We start from the raw sequence: 17,404 nt of genomic DNA on the forward strand, positions 1-17,404 counted from the left end.
TTCTGGGATTTTCCAGCACGTTATGGGGTGCTGGAGCAGCTCCGCACCCTGCGGGACCGCGTCAGGCCGCGTGCCCGTACACGCGTGCGTTGCACAACCCTGCACAAGCTCGTCCTGCAGCCGCCCCCGGACCCCCCCCCAGCACCCTCTGAACCCCCCCAGCACCCTCCGGACCCCCCAAATCCCCTCCAAACCCCCCCCCGGTCCCCGCGGTGAGCCCCGTCCCCGACGCATCCCCGGCTCCGGGCGGGGGCGCGCTCCCCCCGGCGCTGCTCCCGGTGGCCGGGCGGGGACAGGGGCGGGCCGGGGGGGGGGACAGGGGCGGAACGGGGCGGGCCGGGGGGGGGGGCCGGGCCGCAGGAAGTCCCCGCCGCCCTCCGCCGAGCCCTTCCCGAGCCGGGGCAGCCGTCGGGGGGTCCCGGGGGGAGCCCCGCGGGAGGTGACAGCGCGGGGGCGGGGGGGGGGGATGTCCTCGGGGGGGTCCCGGGGGTCGGGGTTGGGGTTTGGGGGGGGGAGCTGCTGAGCCTCTTGTCCGCGGCGGGTGACGGGCAGCGGGAGCGGGGCTTTTTGGGGTTTTAATGGGAAAGCTCTGAAAAGCCCAGCGGGGGGGTCCGGGGAGGAGCAAGCCCCCCCCCCCCCCCCCCACTCCTCCGGGTGTTGCCACGCTGTTAGGGCTGAGCCCGGGCAAGTGACTGCCGGCTGCAGGGCCGGGAGGTGGCAGGAGCAGCGGTGGGGAGGGGGCCCGGGGGGGGCTGCCCTGCCCAGCACCCATCTCACCTCGCCGCCTGACCCTTCTCTTCCCGCAGAGGATGTCCCGGGCCGTGCAGGGACGGGGCTGCCTGCCCTGGGCCCGGCTGGGGCCGTACGTGCGAGCTGCTTCGCTGCCAGGTGAGCCCCTGCTGCTCTGGGGCTGTGACCCCAAATCCGTCCCGCTCCTGGGGTCGCCTCGTCCCCCCGGACGCCCACCCCGGCCACACAGCGGGGTCCGTGGGGGCACCCCCGCGGGGTGCCAAGGCGGTGAGCGGGGTGCTGTGAGCCCTGTGGGGCTGGGGGGCGCTGTCCACGACCCCAAAGCACGTTGTGTCCCCGCAGGCGCTGCCGGCGGCTCCTTCCACGGGAAGATCCTCAGCGGGGACAGCAGCTCCCTGCCCAGGTACAGCACCACGCATGGGTGCCCCCAGAGCGTCGGGGCTCCCCAGGCACGCGCTGCTTTGCCCCCACCTGGAAACCGCCCCCTGCCCCTCCCCAGTTCAGCCCAGCCTCTCTGCCTCGCCCAGCCCCGTGGGGTCCCTGGGTTCCTCGTCCCTCCCTCGTCACCTGCCCACGCTGCCCCTCGGGGCTGCCAGCCCCTGCCCTCCCGACGCTCTCCTCCTGTCCCAGGAGCTGTGTTCGCCACCAAGGAGGCTCCCAGGGGCCCCCAGCCCAGCGCAGCTCCTCCCGCCACGGCCTGGACCACCTGAGGACCGTGGCCTCTTCTGGTGAGCGTGCGGCCTCGTGGAGGGGGACGGGGGGTCCTGCAGAGCTGCTGCCCTCCTGGGCTGTGCGTGGTCCCTGCTAGCGAGAAGCCCTCCTCTTGCCAACGCCTTTCTCTCCCAGATGCCATCAAGAAGCACCAGAAGAGCCTGGCTGCGTGGTTCAGCAACCAGCCCAACGAGGAGCGGCAGTTCGGCCTTCCTTCTCGCTGGACGCGGTCCACGTGGACCCGGTGATCCGGGAGAGCTCCCTGGAGCAGATCCTGAAGCCCTCTCCCGAGCTGACCATCCAGCACCAGCTCCAGCGGTCCTCCAGGCAGGTGATCAGCCTCCAGAACCTCTTCGACGTGGATGCCTGCGGGCGGCAGGTGAAGAACGTGGTGCTGTACGGCACCGTGGGCACGGGGAAGAGCACCCTCATCAAGAAGATGGTGGTGGACTGGTGCCACGGTCTCCTGCCCCGCTTCGAGCTGGTCATCCCCTTCTCCTGCGAGGACCTGTCCCACAGCCACGTCCCCATCTCCCTGCGGCGCCTCGTCACCAAGAAGTACCAGCACCTCCGGGACGTGGCGCCCATTCTGGGCACTTCCAACCTCAGGGTGCTTTTCATCCTCAACGGCCTGGAGCGCCTCAACTTGGACTTTCGGCTGGCTGGCACGGAGCTGTGCTGCGACCCCAGCGAGCCCATAGCTCCCTCTGCCATCGTGGTCAACCTGCTGCGAAAGTACCTCCTGCCAGAGGTCAGTGTCCCCCTCCAGCTCCTCCGTGCTGCAGGAAAGCTGGGGGAGAGCCCGGGGGTGCTTCAGGCTGGGCTCTCGTGTGCATTGCTCCTTGTTCAGCTTGGCTGTGAGTCAAGGGGCAGCCTCCGCCCCTGGAGGGACTCCCCGAGGTGGCTTCATGCTGATTTGGCTCTGGGGGGTCTTTGGGGAGGCCTGGTGAGACGAAGAAGGCAGCAGCTGGGAGCCTGCCTGCTGGGCTGTGCCCTTCCAGATTTAATTTATGTCTAGCAGGGGATGGGGAAAGCTCTTCTGTGCGCTTTGCCTGGGCAAGCTTTGAACCAGCGCGCTTAGGGCGGCAGCTTCTCGGACCCTCGGGTGCTCCTGGTCAGAGGCTTGGGGTCCTGCTGAGCTTGGCTAAGAGGGAACACCTCCCAGCTCACCCGGCCCTCCGCTTCCAGGCCAGCATCATCGTCACCACGCGCCCGTCCGCCGTGCGCCGCATCCCTGGCAAGTACGTGGGGCGCTACGCCGAGATCTGCGGCTTCTCCGACACCAACCTGCAGAAGCTCTACTTCCAGATGCGCCTCAGCCAGCCGGCTGCGGCGGAGGGGACGGCGAGGGCTCGGGCGAGCAGGATAACCTGGTGGAGATGCTCTCCAGGAACCTGGAGCGCCAGAACCAGATCGCCGCCGCCTGCTTCTTGCCCTCGTACTGCTGGCTGGTGTGCACCACGCTGCATTTCCTCTACTTCACCCGGACGGTGCCGCCCAGCCAGACCCTGACCGGCATCTACACCAGCTTCCTGCGGCTCAACTTCAGCGGGGAGGTGCTGGACAGCACCGACCCCACCAACATCTCCATGATGAAGTACGTGGCCAAGACGGTGGGCAAGCTGGCCCACGAGGGGGTGACGTCCCGCAAGACCTGCTTCTCGGAGGAGGACCTGCGGCAGTGCTTCGAGGTGGAGATGAAGACCGAAAGCGAGCTCAACCTCCTGGAGGTCTTCCGCAGCGACGTCTTCCGCTTCTTCCTCACGCCGTGCGTGCAGCCGGGCAAGGAGCACACCTTCGTCTTCACCATCCCCGCCATGCAGGAGTACCTGGCCGCCCTCTACGTGGTGCTGGGCGAGAAGAAGACCCTGGCGCAGAAGGTGGGCAAGGAGCTGTCGGAGCTCATCGGGAAGGTGAGCGAGGACGCCGCCGTGGTTCTGGGCATCGTCTCCAAGGTGCTGCCCCTGCGCTTCCTGCCCGTGCTCTTCAACCTGCTCAAAATCTTCCCCCGCTTCTTCTCGCGGCTGAGCGGCAAGGACCGGGACACGATCGCTCGCACCATGGCGGAGGAGCTCTTCAAAGAGGAGGACTACTACAACGACGACGTCTTGGACCAGATCAACTCCAGCATCCTGGGCGTGGAGGGCCCCATGCGGCACCCCGACGAGGCCCCCGACGACGAGGTCTTCGAGCTCTTCCCCATCTTCATGGGGGGGCTGCTGTCCCGCCGCAACCGCGCCATCCTGGAGCAGCTGGGCTGCTCCATCAAGAACCTGGCGGCCTTCGAGATCGCCGAGGCCATGAAGAAGACCGTCATCAGGAACAGCCGCAAGGGGCTGCCCCCCTCGGAGCTGATGGACTACCTCTTCTTCCTGCACGAGTTCCAGAACGAGCGCTTCACGGCCGAGGCCGTCCGCTCCCTCCGGACCGTCAACCTCTCGTCCGTCAAGCTGACCCCCCTCAAGTGCTCCGTGCTGGCGTCCGTCATGGGCACGGCGTGCCACGAGGTGGACGAGCTCAACCTCACCTCCTGCAACCTGGACGCCGGCAGCTTGAGGACCCTCTTCCCCGTCCTGCTGCGGTGCAAAGTCCTCCAGTGAGTACCTCTTCTGCTTCCCCTGGGCAGCGCTCAAGGACTGGGCTCCCCTCGCCTCTGCCGGGGCACGGAGCAGGCAGGGAAGGGCAGGAATGCTTTGCCTGTCCTCAGAGCAGTCCCCGAGGACTACAGCGCCCGTCGTGCACTGCTTCTTGTGCAGCCCGGCTCGGGCGCTGCATGCCGGGACCTGCAGTCCCACCGCAGCCTCCCGTGGGGCCGCGATCAGCGCCCGGCGCCCGCGGGCTCCATCCCGTTGCTCGGTGCCACCCGGCGTCGCCCCGCAGCTCGCCCCGCTGGGTCCAGGCAGGGGATGTGGAGCCCCAGGGGGGAACACGGGGTCCGTCGCAGTCCGTTTGTGGCACTGCAGTCTTCCCGTCGCCCAGGGGGTGGCGAGCAGCGCTCGCAGAGATGGACGCGGCTGTGCAGGGGGGCTGGGCGCCGCTTCCTGCCTCTGGAGCTTGGGGAGGGCTTGGTGGGGTCCTGCTCCCCCCCCCGAGACCCTCAGCCCCCCCGGCAGGGCTTGGGTCCCCCTCCCCTCCCTTGCTCCTGCCGGCGCTGGCTCTGTCGGCTGACGCTGCCCCCGCGCTGGGGGGGCTGCCGTGTGCTCCTTTTTGGGGAGGAAACCTCAAGGGCCTTCGGCTGGGGAGCCCAGGTGGGGTGGTGATGGGGAGGACGGGGTGAACGGCCCCCCCCCCTCCAGCCGGCGTTTCGGCCGTGGCACCCGCCGCGTTTTGCTCTGCACCAGCCTGCAGCTCAACAGCCTGGGCCCCGACGCCTGCGAGGAGCTGCGCGCCCTGCTGCTGCACGACAAGTGCGCGGTGAGCGACCTGCGGTGAGTACTGCCCCCATCCCCGCCCCAAACCCTCCCGGCTGCCCACCCCGCTCCGGGACCCCCTTCCCAGCCTCGGCAGCTCCCTGACCTCGTGTCCTCCCAGGCTGTCCAACAACCCGGTGGGCGCGCAGGGGGCACGGCACCTGGCCGAGGCGCTGGCGGGGAACCGCTCGCTGAGCCGCCTGTCCCTGCTGCACGCCGCGCTGGGGGACCGGGGCGTGGAGGAGATCGCTCGGCGCCTGGCCGACAACCAGCAGCTGCAGGAGCTCAACCTGGGCTACAACGCCCTGACGGACGCGGCCGCCCTGCGCGTGGTGGAGGTGGCCAAGAAGCACGCCACGCTGGACAAAGTGCAGTGAGTTCAGCCTGCCCGCTCGCGGGCGAAGCTGCCCACCCGATGTCCCTCCTGGTGGCGGCGAGCAGGGGCTGGAACCCCTCTCTGCCCCCGTATCTTGCCCCCCAACATCTCCTTTTCTCCTCTCGACCCACAGTTTGTACTTCAACGACATCAGCGAGGAGGGCAAGCGGGAGCTGCACAGCCTGCGCATGGACCGGGACGGCGTCAGGGCGCTCGTCTTCCTCACGGCGGGCACCGACGTCTCCGACTACTGGTCCAGCATCCTCAACACCGTGCACAGGAACCTGCCCTTCTGGGACCGCGAGCGGGTTCGCCAGCACCTCGCCCTCCTCCTGCAGGACCTGGAGAGCAGCCGGAGACAGACGGCCAACCCCTGGAGGAAAGCCAAGTTCCTGCGGGTGGAGAGCGAGGTCAAAAGGATGCTGGGGAAGCTCCAGCAGGGGACCCTGTGAGCTGCTGTCCAGGCGGGGAGGAGACGCTGCAGGGGTGCCCGTGCCCCTATCCCCGGGGGAGATGCCCAGCGGTCGGGTGCTGCTGAGGCTGTCCAAGGCGCTGGGTACGTGGAGCTCAGCCCTGATCCGCGGGCGAGGCTGAAAATGTGGGAGAACCGCCCGGAGCCCAGGGACAAACGGGACTTCTTCTTCTGGGCTTGGAGAGTCCCAGCCCCTGCCGGCCTGGAGACGAGCCGCGGCAGGGGCAGGACTCCGGCTTGCTTGTGAAATCCTCGGTGGCATTAAAGCGCTCCGCTTTGTCTCCTGGTCTCGCTCTTCCCCGCCGTGGGCTGCCCCTGGGGGCGGCTGGAAGCTGGGACGCCCGGGGGCTGTCCCCGAGCCCCTCGGGGTGCTGGTCCCGGCTCCCAGCCCTGCTGGGCGAGGGCCAGCGGTGCCCCGGGGCTGGGAGGGCAGGGGAGACGTCGGGGCTGTTTAACCATTAAACCTGGGGCGTCTTGGGAGAGGCGGGGACGCTGGCCTCGCTGCCACTTCACCCTGTACCTTGATCCCCCTCGCATTCGCTGCAGCCATGAAGCAAATGAAAGGTACGTGCCGGGGCAGCGGGGCTTCGTCCCGCGCAGCCCCTGCCCCACGTGCACGTCCCAGGCTCTGCAGGGCAGCGTCAGAGCCCGGGGAGGCCCCGGGAAGGAGCTGCAGGCAGCCAGGAAAACGCAGCTGGGCTTTGGTGGGGGGGGGGGGGGGGGGGCTTGGCAGGAATCCCCTCTCCAGGGGTTTTGGGGTGTCCTTGTGCTGGAAGAGGCGGGGAGGTTTTCTTTTGGGGCGGTGTGTGTGGGGAGGTTTCCATCAATTCTGGGTGTCTTGTTACCCTCCTCACCCCCACCCAAAAGTCCCGGGGGGGCTGCTCAGACTCTGCAAGCCCACTTGCCCCGGCGCGGCACGCTCAGCCCCTGCACGGACAAGCCCCGAGTGCTGCGGGTCTGCCCCCAGCTCGCTGCCTCCTGCGCTCACCTCTCCTCTCCCCCTGCAGGGCTCGAGGGCGACAGGACGTCCATCATGTAAGTGCTGAGCTCCCCCCCGGCCGGGGGCTTGTGGCCCCGTAACGGGGCTGTGCTGAGGCGGTGTGGGACATGGTTCCTGGTCCTGGGAAGGTTTTTCCCTGAGCCGTCAGCTCGGGAGGGATAGGGGCAGCCCCATGGTGCTGGAGCTGTGGTCCCGGCAGGCTCCCGTGGTGGCAGGGCTGGGGAGGGCAGGGGAAGGCGACGGGGCTGCGCTAACGTGGCCTCTCCCGCCCTTTGTCATTTCAGAAAATTTGAATTTAACCCCAAAGATGGGATCGACAACCCTGCCTTGTCGCTGGCTGAGGACGCGGGTAAATACCCCCCCCTCTCCTGCGGGTTCCCCCATCGGCGTTGGGGCCGGGCACCTGGGGGCACCCCGGGGCGCGTGTGGCAGAGGGGAATGGAGACCCCGTGGCCCCCGGGGCCACCCCGGGGAGGGGGTCCCTGTCCCACAGAGCATCCCTGCAGCCCCCGCTCACGGTCCGTGCCCCCCTCGCAGATGGCGAGGCCGCGGGGGAGCCCCGCTTCTACCTCCTGAGCAAGGGCAGCACGGAGACCTTCGGCTTCTGCCTCCACGAGGAGCTGGGCAGCCAGGGCCACGTCGTGCGGCAGGTGGAGCTGGGGGGGCTGGCCCAGCGCAGGGGGCTGCAGGACGGGGACCGGCTCCTGCAGGTCAACGGGCACTTCGTGGACCACCTGGACCACCGGCGGGTAAGCCCCGAGCGTCCCGGGGGGCGCAGAGGGTGCGGGACCCCGCTGCCCCCCGACCCTGCCGGAGAGGTCCCGTTCTCCGGGGTCAAATCCTGGCCCCGTCCAGGTGGTGCAGAAGATCAAGGCCAGCGGGAACCAGGTGCTGCTGGCGGTGCTGGACGGCGACTCCTACGAAGCGGCCAAAGCCCTGGGCCGGGACCTGGCCCAGCTGCTGCCCGCTGACGTCCGCCCGCGCCTCTGCCACGTCAAGAGGGACAAAAGCGGCTTCGGCTTCAGCGTGTCGGGGCCGGAAGGTAGGGGACGGGGACGGGGACGGGGACGGGGATGGAAACCTGCCCGTGGCATCGCCCCGCTCGCTCCGTCCCGCTCCTTCCCCTCGCGCAGGCACCAAGGGCATGTTCCAGCTCTCGGTGCGGCAGGACGGCCCGGCGGACCGAGCAGGGGTCCCGACGGGCTCCTGGCTCCTGGAGCTGAACGGGGCCAGCGTGAGGAGCTGCTCGCGCTCCCAGCTCGCCCGGAAGGTGCGTGCCGCCCTCCCACGATGGGTGCAGGACCGGGGCCGGCCGCGGCGCCGAGCGTCCCGTGGTGCCGAGCACCCCGTGGTTCTCCTCCAGCTGAAGCAGAGCGGCAGCAAGATGACGCTGCTGGTGGCATCCAGCGCCGTGGAGGAGTTTTACCGCCTGCGGGGGCTGCAGGCCCCGGCCGCCTCGGCAGACACCTCCTGGCTGCCCTACAGAGCTCGCGAGCTGCACATGGCGAAGGGCCCCGGCGGCTACGGGTTCCTGCTCAAGGAGGACGACTACGGCGCGGGGGCTATAGGTGAGGGGAGAATCGGGGATAGCTGCGAGCCCCGCGCCCCTTCTGGGGGCTGCTCCCAGCTGCATTTGGGGATCCAGCGGTGTCGGGCTCCGTGAGCATCTTCCCTCCCCCGTCCCCGCCGCGGCAGGCCAGTTCCTGTGGGAGGTGGACGCCGGGCTGCCGGCCGAGCGGGCGGGGATGAAGGAAGGGGACCGCGTGCTGGCGGTGAACGGCGAGAGCATCGAGGGGCTGGACCACCAGCAGACGGTGCTCAGGATCCGCGCCCACGAGGACCGGGTGACGCTGCTGGTCATCGACCCCGCTAGCGACGAGTTCTACCGCTCGGTACGCTTCGGGGACCCCTGGGGTGCTGTGGGGCTGGGCGATGGGGCGGATCTCAGCCCCAGACCTGCGTGGTGAGGTCCCTCCAGGGCTCCTGGCTTGCCGTGGAGCTCCGCGAGCCGCGCAACTAACCTGTGGGGCTCTTCCAGATGGGGCTGTCCCCTCTGCTGTTCCTCGAGGACGGCGACCCTGCCTCGGGCTCCTGCACGCCCTCCCTGCCCTCTCCCCACGGCTCCCCTGGGCTCTGCCACGTCGACGTGGGACCAAAGGGACCCGGCTCCTGGCTGGTGGCTGCTGCCAACAGCATAACCATCACGCAGGTAACCCGCCTCGCCGCGCTGCTCCCAGGCTGGCATCCTCCTGCCCTGCTTCTCCTGGTGCTTCCCTGGCACCGTGGGGCTGGTGGGAAGGGGCTGCGTGGCCCCTTGGCCACAGGGGCCGAGCAGAAAGATCCCCCAAACCCACCCGCGGAGCGCGGCGGGGTGGGTGGACGTGTGCTGCCCTCTTGTCCCCGCCGTGTCCCCGCAGAGCCCGCGCAAGGAGGAGCAGAGGCGGCTGCGCGAGGCGTTCTAGTGGCCCGGGAGCACCCAGCCTCCGTGGCCCCACCAGGTCCAGCCTGCTGCTGCCCCCCGGTTCCGGCTCCCCGGAGAGCAGAGGAGCTGCTCGGGATGGCCGACGCTGCGCCTCTGCGCCCGGGATGGGGCTGCCAGCATCGCACCTCGCACGGACTCGCCTCCGCTGCCCGAGGCTGGCCCCAGGCTTTTATTAGTGGCAACCTGAAGGCAGAGCTGCGCCTTTGCCGGCCCCGATGCCTCCGGGAGTGTTTAGGGACGCGGCACTCGAGCCCTCGCCCAGCTCCAGGCTCTGGATTGCCCCCAGGAGAGCCGAGGTACTGCCCTTCACGCCATGACCCGGGGCGATGGGGAGCCTGGAGCTCGGCTCAGCCCGGGGCTGGCCCTCGGGCGAAGGGGAGAAGGAGCAGCGGAGGCCGCGGGGCACTGGAGGAACCCCCCAGCTCTGAGCCGGGCTCGGGTCTGCCCCCGCACGGACATCTCCTTGTGCTCCTGCCCTCTGCGAACTCTGGGTGGGATCTGCCTCCAGCACGGCACCGTTCCTGCGTCACCCTTTTGGGGTGGGATTAAAGGACGCGAATCCACTCCGCCGTTCACGTGGGTGGTGTAACGGAGGCTCTGGCGCTCAGGACCCGTCGCCCAGCCGGTGCGGTGGTGGAGGTGGAGCTGGGGGGCCCTCCACGTGCTGATGACCCCCTCCCGGGGGTCCCCAGGGTGCTACATCTCCAGGGGGTTGAGGCCAAACTCCTGCAGGCGCTGCTTGTGCTGCAGCGCGATGGCCGTGCCCTGCTCCTCCCAGCGCTGCCTGGCCCCTGCCAGCTTGGCCAGCACCAGGTCCAGGCTGGCCTGGTGGGAGAAAGGACAGTGAGGGGGGGGTGGGAAACGGTGCTGCCAGGGGGAGCCACCCCAAAAAACGTCCCCACTCACGTGGAGGATCTGCTCGTACTCCCTCTCCACGGCGCTCATCCTGCCCTGCAGCTGGGCGATGGTCCTGTCCCGCTCTGCCAGGGCCTTGGTGGCAGCCTCGTGGCTCCGCTGGCTCTCCTGGAGCCTGGTGGCTGTGGGGTTGGGGACAGGGGACGCTGAGCACGTGGGTGCAGGAGGCTGGCACTGCATGAATGGTGTGTGGGAGGGAGCGGGCAGCGTGGCACAGCCCCTGCCCGATCTGTCCCTGCCCCTGGGCTGGCACAGGGTTCGGGGTCAGGGTGGGATCGCAGCCCCCCCTCTGCAGTCAGCACCTCCCAAGCTCGGGGATGTGCTGGGAGCAGGGTCAGGCTTTGCCTTCAGCTCCTGCTGTGCAGACAGCACAGGGCGAACGGCTCCCACCTCCCGCTCCTCCCCCCAAAAATGTGCTTTGGTGCCCTGGAAAGAACCCGTCCCCATCCCAGCAGCAAGGGGGGAGTGTGCCGGGGCCGTACCGAGCTGCTCCTGCAGGCTGTTCACCTTCGCCTCCAGGCGCTGGCCGTGGGCTGCCGTCTGCCTCTGCAGCTCCTGGTAGTGCCGGCTCATTTCTGGGAGCCACGGAGAGGAGAAGGGGACGATAGGAGGGACAGGCAGGCGATCCCCGAGCTGGGAACCAAGCCCCTGTGGCCGGGGGGGGCTCCAGCAAGGTGGGATTTGAGGGTTTCCCTTGCAGGCTGGTGCACCCGCAGTGGCCGTGCCCCCTCTCCGTGTCCGGCCGGGGAGGAGGGAGCCCTGTCGGGGGAACGCTCAGCCTCCCCGCCGAGCGTGGGGGAGCGAAAACGAGCACGGAGTTTTTGCATGTGGCGAAGACCGCAAACCTCTGGCTGAGGTTTTCACCTCTGCTCAGCTCAGCTCCTGCTCGAGCACTAAAAGGAAGCGGCGCGGCCGTGGCTGCTGCAGCCCGGGGAGTCTCCCCTGTGCTCTGCTCTGCAGCTGGGTGCAAGGCCGGAGCCTCCGCACGCTGGTGGCAGGGGTGGGAGCGGGGCTGGCCAGCGCCGGGGCGGCATGGGGCTGAGCACAACGGGCCAAAGGGAGAGGTGGGGTAAGCTCGGTGGCGTCCCAAGCTGTGGGTCCCTGTGTCTGCCCCCTCCCGCCTCTCCCTCACCTTCGTGCATGTCTCTCTTGTCGTCCCGCGCCTGCTCCAGCGCCCGCTCCAGCTCCCGCAGCCTCCGCCGGAGCCCCTCGCTGTCCGCCCTCGCCCACCGGGCCGTGTCCCTCCAGGGAGCTGCGGGGCAGAGGCGCGGGGCTGCCGTGGGGTCCGTGTGCCCGCCGGGGGGGTGACCCACGGGGATCCGACCCCTGGAACAGCCACGGAGCAGCGTGCAAGCACGGGGAGCCGCGGGGCTCCATGCACTGGGTGCCCTGCTCTGTGCCACGTCCAGCACCCAGTTTTTCCAACCCTTTTTCTGCTCCCAAGCTTGCCCCAGCCCCTGGCTCCTCCCAACCTTACCCCGGTGCTCTCCCAGGCTGTCAGCCTCCGGTGCCGCTCTCCTGGACGTCGCTTCAGCTTGGCTTTCTGCAGCCAGAGGGGAGAAAGAAGAGAGGGAGTCAGGAGCAGCCCGTCGGTGGGGCTCGGCCCAGGGACACCGAGGGCTCGCACGTGGCTCAGGTGGCCCAGGGGCAGCCTGCCTCGGGATGCTCGCCCCGGGAAAGCTTGGCTGGGGCACACCTCCAGCGGAAAGGCTGGCGCCAGGGCTGCGTTCGTGCAGACACGGAGTCAGGGTGTAGCCGGTTTTACTTGAAGTGGCTTCCCTGGAGAGATGCACACTCATGCGGGACCGAGGGCCGACATTTCACGGTGGAGACGGGGCAGCAGCCGGGGTCCTTGGCGCACAGAGGTTTGGGAACCCTTCCCAAACCCCACCCCACGTGTTCTTCCACTCTCAGAGGTCTGTGGAAGCTGGGGCCTGGCAGTTTGAACCTCCCCACCCAGGTCCTGATGGGCTGGAGGGTGCAGCGGGGCGCAGGATGCTGCGCAGAGCCCTGGGGACCCTGCTGCCTCCTGTTTCTCATCAGCATATCGGGAGCAGCAGAGGCAGGACTGGAGGGCTACATCCCTGGTGACCTGAGGCAGGCAAGACCCCAGACTCACCTGCTGCGCTTCTCTTTTTCTGCTGCTTCACTCCTCTTTTCCCCTTCCCTTTGCTCTTTGGAGGCATCCTCCGGCAACGCCGCTAGCACGGACCTGGGTCCCTGAAGGCGCAGCAGCCGCCTTGAAGCCAACCCCTGCTGTTGTAGCAACTGTGTCCGCAGCGAGGGCAGGTTGTCGCCTGGCCCCGCGCCTGCCTCCGCCTCGCAGCAGCCGAGCATTTCTCCCCCGTGACACAGGCGTGGGCCGCACGCACCCAGAGCAGCGCCGGGGTGGTCCCGAGGCCTCCCCCGCTCCCGGCACCGAGCCGGTTGGGTTTGGCCGCGGCTCCCAGCGGCTCGGCTGGCCCCCATCCCAAGTGCATCCCACAGCCCTGGTCCCGCGGCAGCCTGGTGGCTCCGCGGGGATGGGGCAGGGAGGGCGACGCTCCCAGGTCGCAGCCCGAGGCGAGCCCAGCGCCTTCCTCCCTTCCTGCCCTGGCTCTCCCCTCCGGCACACCCTGCTGCTCGCTGCCGCGAGCTCTGCCCTGGGGACCGCGGCTGGATTTTGACCCTCTTTATAAAAAAGAGGAGAGGAAGGAAGGGAGGGGATTTCAGGCCGTTGTTTCTGCTCGGGACGCGATTAACCCCAAATAGCTAGGAGCGTGTAGGTGCTTTCTTCCGCGGGATGCAGACCTCGCTGCGTGGGCAGGGCGGCGGGAGCTGGTGGCTCTGGGCGAGGACACCGCATCCCCTGCTGCCGCCAGGGCAGTCCCAAAGGGTGCCCAGCTCCTCCTTCCGCAGGGAGGAGACAGTCCCCAAGGAAAGCAACCTTTGCTTGAGGTCCTGCACGTAAATACAGCCGCGACTTGGAGTGAATCATGCCCAGAGAAGCAGATGATAGGCAGGAGCGCAATTGCTCAAGCACGCTCCCTGATCTCTTTGGACTGGGGCCACGGTGATTTTTATGCTTGGCTCCACTAAGCTGGTGTAACCCTCCCCAGCCCTCTCCCCGGGTACTTGTGGTATCCTGGAGCTGGCCAGGGCACCCTCCGGTGGTCAATCCGGCTTGACTATTAGCCAGAAGCCATTAGCATCTAATGGGAAAAGCCTCAGGAACACGGCCTCAATAAACGTTGACATATTTGAGGTCAATATAATCCTTAGGAAAATTTGCCCAGGTAATTAAAGCCAGACAAGGAGCTGCCTGTCCCAGGAATATTTACCAAGTTCTACCAAAGGCTGTAAAATCAAGACGGGGAGTTTTGTAACCGATTTATACAGGGTTACTTTGCTGCGCCTGGTGCTGGATGCTGCCGTCCCGCTCATCCGATGCCGCAGCTCCGTGCAGGAGCTCATCACGAGCCAGCAGCAGATGGACAGCCCTGGTCCTGGGCAGAACTGGGGTGGAAAGAAGCTGCTGAAGCCAGGGTGGCGCGGAGCAGCCCGGTGGCACAAGAAGGATGGTGTACGGTGTGTGGGGGCAGCTAGAGGGACAGCACACAGCCTGAGCACAGAGCCCTGCGGCCACGGCAGGGGCTGAGCAGCACCAGCGGAGCGTGGCACGTCCCTGCTGTGGCAGGGGGTGTGCCAGGACAGCAGCTTTTTCTTTTTTGGGGGGGTTTGCACACCCAGAGGCCCCGGGGGATCCCTGTGCCTGGGTGCAGCGGGGGGGGGTGCAGAGCAGCGAGCTCCGCCGTGGGGTTTGCCTCCAGCCTGCAGCCCCTGTCTCTGGGTGCTTGTGCTCGACACATGAGGTTGGCCACACCGCAGCATTTGCTGTTTTTTGTGTTTTCTTTCCCCTTTCTTTCCCCCGTTTGTCCCAGCCCCGCTTGTCTTCCGCAAAAGCAGCGTTCTGCCTGGGCAAGGGCGGCCAAAAAGCGGATCCGAGGGCGGCGTGGGGACAGCTTCCGAGGGGCTGCTGCCAGCTCAGGGGCGGTCTCACGGCCTCCCTGCCCTGCTCCCACCCCGGGACACCCCCTGAGGCGAGGAGCGGGACGTGGGAAGAGCTTTTATTGTTGGAGTTGGAACAGGAGCACAACACGGCTGGGTGGAAGGGGTGACTGTGAGGCGAGAAGCAGGGTCTGTTGCAGCTCCTGCCGCAACACAGCCGCCCGCTTCCCGATTTCTGCACGTCTTCATGTGGAGAAAAGGGAAGCTGCCTCTCAGAAAGGGGAAATAATTCTGTTTTGCAAGACACGGAAACCAGCGCGGCCTGGCCCGAGCAGGCCCGCAGGCCGGCCCGCTGTCAGCGAGAACCGTTGCCATGGCGACGCCGCCCCGCCCGGCCCGCGCCCCCCTCCCGCCCTCACTAAAGATGGCCGCCGCGCCTCCCTCCCCTCCCCGCGCGCCTGCGCGGAGCCGGCGGGAGGGGGCCACGGTGCGCGGGAGCTGACCAATAGCCGCCGTCTCCTCCCCGGCCGAGTGGGCGGGGCGAGGCGGGCGGGGGGGTGGAACGACCAATCGGCGCTCGGCGGAGGGCGTGGCCGGAGGGTTGAGGGCGTGGCTCGCGCGGAGGGCGGCACTTGGGCGGAGGGCGGGGCAGGGGCCGGAGCCGGGCGCCCCCCGCTGCCGCTGCCGCCGCCGCCTCCGCCACCGCCACCGCCACCGCCCGCGGCTCCGCGGCTCCCGCTGCTGCCGCCCGCCCGGCCCGGCCCGGCCCGGCCCGGCCCGGTCCGGGGCAGCGCCCCCTTCCCCGGCCGCTTTCCCCGCGGGGCCTGAGGCCCGGAGCCGCCCCCGCGCCGCGCTCATGTCGGCTCCGCTGAAGAAGGGCCCCGGGGGGCTGATCGGGCTGATGAAGGACGCCTTCCAGCCGCACCACCACCACCTCGGCCCCCACCAGCCCGGAGCCGTGGACAAGAAGATAGTTGAGAAGTGCTGGAAGCTCATGGACAAGGTGGGGCCGGGGATGGGGCTGGGGGGGGGCTTGGGGGGGGTTTGGGGGGTATTTTGGGGAGGGTTTGGGGGGGGGTATGGGGGATTGGGGGGTGGTTTGGGGGAGAAGTTGGGGGGTATTTTGGGGATGGGGGGGGGGGAATGGGGTCCCTGGGCCCGTGGGCAGCAATGGTGGGGGGACCGGGGAGGTTTTGGGTTGTGGGGAGGTAGGTTTTTGGGGTGACGGGGTAAGGAGGAGGCAGGTTTTGGGGTGTGGGTAGGTTTTGGGGTCGTGGGGGGAAGGAAGGGAGAGGTTTTAGGGCCGGGTCTGGAGGGAACAGGGAGGTTTTGAGGTGGGGGGGAGGGGGGAGGTTTGGGGGTGGTGGTTAAGGAGGTTTTTTTTTGGGGGGTGGGGGGAAGGAGGGAGGTGATTTGGGGTGGGGGGGTCGCCCTATGATGATCCCATGGGCAGAGGCTGGCTGTCGGCCGGCCCTGGGGGGCTGCAGGTGAGTTTGGGGGTGCCCTGGGGGGTCTCACAGCCTGTCTGGGTGGGCAGGCTGGGAGCCTGCTTTGGGGCAGCGCAGAGCTTTGTCCCCTGAGCCCCCAGGGACGTGTGGCTGGGGCCGGGCTCAGCGCAGCTCCTGCTCCTTAATAAACCCCAAAAGTCTCGGTGGAAGCCCCTGGTGTAGCTGTGCGAGGAGAAGGAGCCGTGGAGCTGGGGGCCATCTGCCTGCCCTCCCCTCCCCTCCTCCGCTTTAAAATGCCAGGAATGGCTGTTCCGGGGGCAGGACGGCGAAACTCGGGGCCTGATGGTGGGGAGAGATGGCCCTTGGCTTAGTGGCCTGGTGAAGGGTTTTGTTTTAGGAAATCCCGGCGAGTGGTTGGTTTGTCCGGGGTCCCGACGTTATTTATGGAATGACCCGGTGATGTGAGCAGAGGTATCCAGAAAGGAGCAGAAACTTAAAAACCTTCTGACGTGTTTTCCCTAGGATTTTGCCTGATCTTCCCTTGCTGCCGCTGCTCAGCCCTGAGATCCGAGGCTGGGCTTGACGTGCCGGGGAGCGCGGTGCGGTTTGTAACGCTGGGCTGGGGGCAGCACAGCCCCTAAGAGCTTAGCCCAAAAGCGACGCCCGAGTTGCAGGCGGTCCCTGGGGAGCGTCGCCTCCCCTCCTTCCCCTCTGGGAGCACGGCAAGCAGGGCTGGTGGGCATTCCTCGTCCCATTACCCCCCAGGCTCAGGCATCTCAACTCTTCTCTCTTTTCCCCGCATTGTTTATGCACGCAGCGTCTGAACCTCCTGCAGCAAACGCTAAGGAAGGCAGCGTAGATTTTCCTTCAAGATGTTTCTTCAAGACGTATTAAATTACGTTCGTGCCAAGAAATCACTTTGTGTTGGCTGGCTCAACAAAAGGCATGGCTTGTAGTTGTGCCCTGCCGTGCTCGTGATGAGCTCTGATCACCTTTCGCAGGGAGAGGTGGGGATAAAGCACGAGGTGTTTTGGGAAGCGCCGGTGGTTGCCTCTTATAGACACGGGGGGCAAGCAGGGGTGCTAACGTGGGACGGGTGGCTTGGAGATGAGCTCAGGAACGCGCTTCCCTTGGAAACGAACTCCCAGATGCAACTTGCAGGAACGCAGATCTTCGTTCTTGCGTGGACGTGATGGATGTGGATGTCAACCCCTGTTTGACTCCGTCAGCTGGGCCGTTCGGAGCAGACAGCCTGCAGAAAGCTCTGATTCCCTTGGCGTGGTTGGGGGATGCGTTCACATCACATCTGCGTAGCCGGGCCTTGGCTGTCCGCCCTCTGCACCATGAAATCACCAACAGAAAAGCCGAGCCAGGGCTACCGTTGTGCCTGCCACGGGTCAAAGTAACCTCATCCGAATGTGCGTGCGCTTCCCAGCTCTGCTCCTCTGACAGGTCTAGCTCTAGGCGTAGTCCTTCCCATCCTAGAGAGGTTGTGCAGTGTGATTTGTACGGGAGGAGAGGTGTGACCGTGAGAAGCCTCCCTGATTTGGGTTAATTTTAGTTGTCTTATGCACACTTAGAACACGTCTGGATCCGAAATTCCTTTAATAGTGGAGCAAATTGCCAGGCTTTTAGACAGCGGTTGCGGAAGTAGCGTTGAGAAAGGATAAACGAGTGGAAGCAGTCGGAGTCGGGTTAGCTCTCTGGGCCAATGAAATGAAATTACAGGTGCACATTGGAAAACAGCAAACCAACAATAACCAAGGGTGCGTGTTTAACGGGTGGTGCTTGCCTTGCAGACCCCTGTGCTGTATCTGCGTGCGTACGGTGCGTTCGCGACCTGGTTCGTTAGC

At 67.2% G+C, this 17,404-nt stretch overlaps 4 protein-coding genes across 6 annotated transcripts in view; 3 read left to right on the top strand and 1 right to left on the bottom strand.

Moving 5' to 3' along the window:
• CCDC153 (coiled-coil domain containing 153) overlaps window positions 1–12,779 on the bottom strand; it is a 27,651-nt gene extending 14,872 nt beyond the window's left edge. Inside the window, exons 1-5 of one of the 2 annotated variants that reach the window (XM_040534270.1) lie at window positions 12,236–12,779; window positions 11,594–11,659; window positions 11,249–11,368; window positions 10,599–10,691; window positions 9,898–10,238 (exon numbers count right to left, since the gene is read on the bottom strand). In XM_040534270.1, coding sequence (XP_040390204.1) covers window positions 9,898–10,238; window positions 10,599–10,691; window positions 11,249–11,368; window positions 11,594–11,659; window positions 12,236–12,302 — 687 coding nt within the window. In that variant the 5' untranslated portion in view covers window positions 12,303–12,779. Of the gene's footprint in view, window positions 1–7,919; window positions 7,923–9,897; window positions 10,239–10,598; window positions 10,692–11,248; window positions 11,369–11,593; window positions 11,660–12,235 lie in introns of those variants that run through there. The other variant, XR_005814238.1, reaches the window with a different exon arrangement.
• On the top strand, window positions 350–5,998 carry NLRX1 (NLR family member X1). The gene is given in 11 exon segments (XM_040534263.1): window positions 350–448; window positions 806–888; window positions 1,093–1,153; window positions 1,381–1,478; window positions 1,597–1,665; window positions 1,668–2,212; window positions 2,650–2,785; window positions 2,788–4,057; window positions 4,803–4,889; window positions 4,993–5,244; window positions 5,381–5,998. Coding segments are annotated over 10 exon segments (2,916 nt in total). The 5' UTR covers window positions 350–448; window positions 806–809; the 3' UTR covers window positions 5,700–5,998.
• On the top strand, window positions 5,672–9,764 carry PDZD3 (PDZ domain containing 3). 2 transcript variants are annotated; one of them, XM_040534265.1, is made up of 10 exons: window positions 5,672–5,803; window positions 6,727–6,754; window positions 7,004–7,068; window positions 7,257–7,468; window positions 7,575–7,761; window positions 7,853–7,989; window positions 8,083–8,287; window positions 8,415–8,611; window positions 8,758–8,928; window positions 9,137–9,764. In XM_040534265.1, the coding sequence occupies exons 1-10, from the start codon at window positions 5,761–5,763 to the stop codon at window positions 9,179–9,181; spliced, it is 1,290 nt and encodes a 429-aa protein (XP_040390199.1). In that variant the 5' UTR covers window positions 5,672–5,760; the 3' UTR covers window positions 9,182–9,764. The 2 variants fall into 2 exon arrangements, with proteins under 2 accessions (XP_040390199.1, XP_040390198.1); XM_040534264.1 differs by having other exon boundaries at window positions 8,758–9,764.
• A 2,056-nt stretch (window positions 12,780–14,835) lies between the features above and the next one.
• CBL (Cbl proto-oncogene) overlaps window positions 14,836–17,404 on the top strand; it is a 38,167-nt gene continuing 35,598 nt past the window's right edge. The window contains exon 1 of the mRNA XM_040534338.1: window positions 14,836–15,106. Coding sequence (XP_040390272.1) covers window positions 14,960–15,106 — 147 coding nt within the window. The 5' untranslated portion in view covers window positions 14,836–14,959. The remainder of the gene's footprint in view (window positions 15,107–17,404) is intronic.

This window comes from Cygnus olor, chromosome 22, assembly GCF_009769625.2.
Source record: "Cygnus olor isolate bCygOlo1 chromosome 22, bCygOlo1.pri.v2, whole genome shotgun sequence".
In the NCBI taxonomy this organism is placed as follows: domain Eukaryota; kingdom Metazoa; phylum Chordata; class Aves; order Anseriformes; family Anatidae; genus Cygnus; species Cygnus olor.